The 6099-nt window shown below is 45.1% G+C and overlaps 1 protein-coding gene across 1 annotated transcript; it reads left to right on the forward strand.

Annotated features, from left to right (window-relative positions):
- The first annotated feature begins 849 nt into the window (after nucleotides 1-849).
- On the forward strand, nucleotides 850-5277 carry tmem168b (transmembrane protein 168b). The gene is made up of 4 exons (XM_014986185.2): nucleotides 850-2309; nucleotides 2971-3113; nucleotides 3201-3475; nucleotides 4070-5277. The coding sequence occupies exons 1-4, from the start codon at nucleotides 1173-1175 to the stop codon at nucleotides 4615-4617; spliced, it is 2103 nt and encodes a 700-aa protein (XP_014841671.2). The 5' UTR covers nucleotides 850-1172; the 3' UTR covers nucleotides 4618-5277.
- Nucleotides 5278-6099: the final 822 nt, after the last annotated feature.

Below are 6099 nucleotides of genomic sequence, written 5' to 3' on the forward strand. Positions count from 1 at the left end.
AGAGAACATTTAGTGGACAAATAAGCATCAGGAAGACGGAGGTATACATCAGATAGTTTAGTGGATAAGGTAAGCATTTAAAAAGACTGGAAAGCTCATGAAAATATTAGAATGACCCAGTGTGGAGCTGAAGACCTGCCATCAATTTACTGAGAATTAGTGGTAAAACTTGAAAAATGTTTACAGCTACGCTCCATCTAGTCTGAGTTTGAGCTGTGCTGCAACAGAATGATGGGTAAAACACTTATATTTGCAGTGAAATGCCATAGTCATGTATTGAATCAAGTGACATAATTATAAATTGACAATTTTTTTTTACATTTTAAAAAACATGCACTACAAACTCATTCTGTACTTTGTGCAGGGTTGACATAGGTTTGTTTTTATTACGTGACAAAAGTGTTAAAAACTATATTTATTTGGAGGAAAATGTGAATCTAATATGAAACTACTTAGTCAAAATAATTTTAAGTCCAGTTAATCCACCCAACTACATTTTTAATGTTTTCAAGATTTTAATCGAGATTTACCATCGTCAAGTTCCCGAAAATAATGTTCAGCTAGAATTTTAACACTTGAATATCATCTTTTAAAATCAAACTCAAGTCATCAAGAGCCACTGTCTGCAGTTTTTAGATGTGCCAGGTACAAAACACCGGAATGAAATGGTTTAATTACCTCCTTCTTGTGTAGATAAGTTCTCCAGAGTCCTATTATTCTATTCAGATGTGGTGCAGCAGAGGCACATCTAAAAGTTGCAGGGCAGTGGCCCTCCAGGACTGGAGTTTGACAGCTGTGTTTTAAATGAACTGTTGGCGTATGCGCCTTTTATTACCCTCAGCACTTGCCGTACTGAGCAAACAATCATGGCGGTTGTCATCTGACTGAAGTTTAGATGGGACAAACTTTCAACTGCTATGCTTCTCGCACTTGTCTTGGCTTATATCTCAGAGTTGTATCCGCTAGCTCTTCTGACTTTACTGGATATCAGATGAAATGAAACATTAAGTTAGAAATGTAACGGCTTTGCGTTAGCCGCTCTGCTGCTGGTGTTTTACCCCAACAAGTCCTCCAGCTAATCTGGAGTCTGTGCTCTCGCGGGATTTTAAAGTTTAAATCGTAAAATTTACGGGGGGTTTTTTACGTTAAAAACGGGGGGAAATCATATCGAAATGCTTCGTTTCCTTCGGTACTGTTTAAGCCATTGCCTCCAAGCAGCCATGACCCGGCTGGAGGAGGTCAACGGGGAGGTGAGCATGTGGTCGTCGGTCCGGTGGCTCGGGTACCTGTCCGGTCTGAAGCTGCTCCTGGGCCTGAGTTTGGGTCTTTACACGCGCTGGGTCGGAACAGCGGAGTACATCGTTCTTGTAGTACTTATCCTGGCCCTGCTGGTCCTCGTAGCAGCCTGCGTGCTGTACTATTTCTTCGACATGGAGCGGCTCAGCCTGAGTCTCCTCCACCTGTGGTTCGGCTTCCTGTTGGGACTCCTGAGCTTCCTCAACCCGCCCGGCCTGGAGGCCGACGTCAAGGAGCGCGCGGCCAACTACCTGCTGCTGGCCAGCGTGGTTCTGAGGACGTTGTGGTCGTTGCTGGAGCGGCTGCTGGGCTGCACCCGGTACCGACCCGCCTTCATCACCTCCGCGGAGCGCCTGGAGCTGACCGGCTTCGCGGCAGCCAGCACGGCGCTCCTCATCAAGGAGTCCCTGAGCGTCATGGTGCTGGTCGTGGCTCTCGGTGCGGTCATGGTCACCCTGCGGACCAAGGCTCTCCTGGCCTTCCCCAACTTCGCCTGCTTCACATGCATCACCGGGAGTTTCTTCTTGAAGTGCCTGAGCATCGACGCCAACCCGTTCGCTCTCGCCTGCTTCTTCAGCCAGCTCATCTGCGACCCTCTGCTGGACTCCTACTTCAGCGGGCTTTCCGTCATCGAGCGCTGGCGGCCCATCCTGGTGTCCAGCGGTCTGAGGCGCCGCCTGACCCTCCTGCCTCTGCTGGCGATCGAGGTGGCCTTCGTTGCCGTAGCAGCTCAGAAGTCTCGGGACTCGGACCAGTGGTACCTGGTGATCCCGGGCTTTGTGGTGTGCGTGTTCTTCTGGGCCATCTGCCACATGGTGTTGGTGATCACTGTGTGGGGCTTTCACAACAAGCTCAGTGACTGCCAGAGACTGTGTTGGACGCAGGGCCCAGAGGACTCCAGCCTGGAGAAGATCATGGCCTCAAAGGGTATGAGGCACTTCTGCCTCATTTCCGCAGACCTGGTGTTCTTCGCGCTGGTGTCCACTGTTGCTGTGGCTGTTTTTAGCTGGCAGGTAGGAACAATAATTCATTAGAGACTGGCGGATACCGACTATTATATATAGTCGGTATCAGTATCAATCGATACTGTAAAGTATCGATATCGATATGTGCTGATGCTCAGATCTATACTTCAGTTTCAGAATCCATCTTGAAATAAAATTTTCTGTATTGTAGATTCTCACCTCTACCTCAATTTTTTTTATTTGCTCAATGATAAATTGCATTTTTTAATTAGAAAAAATTTGCTTTATTAGGGATTCAAGTTTTATTGTGATATTTTGTGATACTATTATAACAAAAGTGACAATATTTATTGCTTCATTTTAAGGTAACTGAGGCATGGCACAGCAGTGAGAGGACCACAAACGCAAAACATTCCCATTTCTAATATGCTTCTTTAGGGTATCAGTCACAGATACCCTAAAGTTTAGTGACTTGTATCACTAAACTGCCCACATCAACTGCATTTCATCATATTTTAAAACTGAATTATTTATCGATGTGCTAATTGAACAAACCTTGGGGACAATAGTAAAAACATTCCAGTGGCATTAGTTTTTTCTAAAAAAAAAATAAAAAAAAATAATTGGAATTTATTGTGAGAATGATGAATCAAAATTCTTATAAGACCTTTGATAAGCTTCATGTTTGCCTTGTGTGACCCGTCGGCAGGAGTCCAGCGGTATCTTCATGAGTACGTTTCTGCTCATCCTGCCCCTGGAGTGTCTGCTTCACGGACTCTTCTACGAGCTCGGGAACAGTCTGGGTGGGACCTGCGTGGGCTATGCTGTGGTCATCCCCACCAACTTCTGCAGGTAGGTGGCGCTGCAATGAACCAAACCGCTTAGTTTTAACGGTAAGAGCCACTAAATTTATAATGCGTCTCCGTTTGGGTCCGTCAGTCCTGACGGCCAGCCCCTGCTGCTGCCGCCAGACCAGGTGCAGGAGCTGAACAAGCGCTCCACCAGCATGCTGAGCAGCGTGCAGCGCTTCTTCGCCTGCCACCTGATCGAAAACTACGGTTGCGACTACTCCACGAGCGGCATCACCCTGGAGACCCTGCAGGCGAAGATCAAGTCTTTCTTGGAGCTCCGCACAGCAGACGGGCCTCGCCACGACACATACGTGATCTTCTACAGCGGCCACACGCACCGTAGCGGAGAGTGGGCCCTGGCAGGTGGGACGTCCGTCAAACTGAAACGGTCTTGATCTGCTTTTTGAAAGACACAGGGTGTCTGCACACCCTTACAAAGTCATCTAAAATTAAGGCCTTAAAACGTCTTAAATTAAGATATCTTCACTGCGTTTTGTGACTCAGGCAGTTGAGGCTACCGCTAACTAGCCTTGGCGGCTAGCTAATATACCCTTGCAAACTAGGTAGCTTTTTTTGCATCCATTATTTCAGTGTATTTTACGGCCTGTTGGCTGGATGACTTTTGTGTCCATCACTGGCTCATTTCTGTTCCCAAAATGTACAATGCTAGTAAATTCTGGGCAAAAAAACAAAGCTTGATACTACTGAAGCAGTACTGAATACTACTTTTTGTAGATTTGTCATGATGCAGGTCTTAAACTTCATTCAAAATAGTCTTAAGATTTTAGGGGCTTAAATTTGAGTTGGTGTACCCAGCAGGATCGCCCAACCTATAGTTCTTTGGTCTTAAATTACATTCAAGGCAGCATTATTAAGGCCTTAAAAACTCTTCCGTTTGCCTGCAGATGCCCTGAGATGTCCGATGGATTTCTAATCTGGTTTTGTGCGTTTGCTCAGGTGGAGACGTCTTCCGCCTGGATCAGCTCGTGGATTGGTGGAGGGAGAAGAACGGGGAGTTCTGCTCCCGCCTCATAGTCGTGCTGGACTGCGACCACTCGCTGCCCTGGGTGAAAGAGGTCCGGCGCATGGAGGGGCTGCACGTGGCCGTGCAGGGCGCGTCGCTCGAGTGGGCCGGCAACGCGGAGCGGCGGGAGCCCCCGCAGCTCGGGGACTTCACCGCTCAGTGGGTGGACTACAACTGCAACCCCAACAGCAGCGTCCGCTGGTCCGAGAGGGGCCGGGCCATCTCAGCCGCCTATGGCGTCTCCAGGCACTGGAGCGACTACACGCTGCACCTGCCGACAGGAAGCGACGTCACCAACCATTGGAGCATGTACTTCCCCCGGGTGACCTACCCGGTGGTGCAGCTGGCGGTGTGGTGCGGCGGCCTCAAACTGCTGGGGGTCTGCAGCTTCTGTCTGCGGTACCTGAGGAGAATCAAGCTGAACTGGTTCCCACCAGCTGTACTGGACACCCAGCAGGGCTTCAAACTGGTCACATCATAGGGACCAATTGGAAGCTGCTGTTATCTCACTAATGTGGCAGCTACTTAAACCAGCACCCTCTTAGTTACTGAAAAATGAATGTTAGCCATTTAGATTTTTTTTATTCTTCTAAATGTCAGACTTTTTATATATATATATATATATATTTTTTTTTTTTTTGGAACAAAAGGTCGGTGAGTGAGATGGAACTCACCATTTTGCACATTTTGTCCTGTTAAATCTGACTCCGCGTTGAGTTGTTTCGCTTCACATGTTGCCTTTTACCCAAAAAATGACGTGCTCTGCTATTTTTTAATCTTGAACCAAAGTGTCTCGGATACGTGCATTTTTAACCAAATGCTACACTCAAAGAAATGATTCTTACTCTTTTTGTTTCCATACTTATAGCTTCTGAAATGTTCAGGTTGCTGCTTTGTGTCCTCAATGTTTTCTACTATTTCTAAGAGGAATTTCCTAAATCCACTCCAGCTGCTTCAGGCAGCACTGTAAGGAGAGATGCAGTACTTCTAATAAACCAAAGGAAGATGTAATCTTTCTGGATATTAGTTTAATAGACTATGCAAGTTTTTTTTAGAATCAGTTAAATGTTTGAAAGTGATTAATGGTGAGGAAACGGGTGAAAGATCAATTACACTATGCAATAAAATAAGTGGAATTTAACTGGTTTAAAATGATTCTTTCTTGCAAAAGAATTCATGATTTTAATCACATTTCAATTGTAAACCTCAATGGATTTTATTTAATAGAACATATCAGCTGTTAAATGCTAAAGTTGTGGAAAGATGTACTTTGATATTAATCCTAATCAGTTTATTATACAGTGCAGATTGAAAACTACAGCAGATATATTACTGTAAAACTGAATTGGGCCGAGCTCTAACCCCTGTGGTACTCCATAAGTAACCGATGTGCTAAGCAATGCAATGTCGCTCAGTGCCTTGAACACCCAATTTCCAAGATGAAACCTGTTGGCACCATTTTGCTGTGGGACATGTGCACACCACACTTTTCAGATCTTTGCAAAAAATTAAAACATTTTTTGACCTTTCATTTTTCAATTACGCATTACCTTGTTAGTAAAAAAAAAAAAAAAGCCCCCTAAAGTCCATTAAAGTTTTGGTTTTATAACATGACAAAATGTGGAATAGTAGTATTTAGCACATGTAACGACTCGCTTTATTTCCTGAAAAGGACCCAAACATTTCCTGGAGCAAAACAAAGAAGCTCAACAGGGAGCTTATCTAGTAAAGAGATCGTTCGGCTAAAATAAAACCATCAACCACAATGTTATTTCACGTCATGCTGGGAGATGTAGCTAAAAGCGAAAAGTTTTATCGTAGTTCATAAAAGTATGATGAAACCATGATCTTAAAACGATTCATTCTCCAAACTTAAGTGTTTGCCGTAATCTGTTAAACTTTCATGATGGCAACAACGAAAATGTTATCCAACCAGTTGGCCTCATCATAATGCTGGAACCAT

This window comes from Poecilia mexicana, unplaced genomic scaffold, assembly GCF_051168715.1.
Source record: "Poecilia mexicana isolate PSO_F unplaced genomic scaffold, ASM5116871v1 scaffold_6, whole genome shotgun sequence".
NCBI lineage: Eukaryota > Metazoa > Chordata > Actinopteri > Cyprinodontiformes > Poeciliidae > Poecilia > Poecilia mexicana.

Coding starts and splice junctions, on each gene's coding strand:
- tmem168b (XM_014986185.2), top strand. CDS start 1,173: ATGCTTCGTTTCCTTCGGTACTGTTTAAGCCATTGCCTCCAAGCAGCC. Junction 3,114..3,200: donor ATCCCCACCAACTTCTGCAG/GTAGGTGGCGCT, acceptor TGGGTCCGTCAG/TCCTGACGGCCAGCCCCTGC. Junction 3,476..4,069: donor CGGAGAGTGGGCCCTGGCAG/GTGGGACGTCCG, acceptor GCGTTTGCTCAG/GTGGAGACGTCTTCCGCCTG.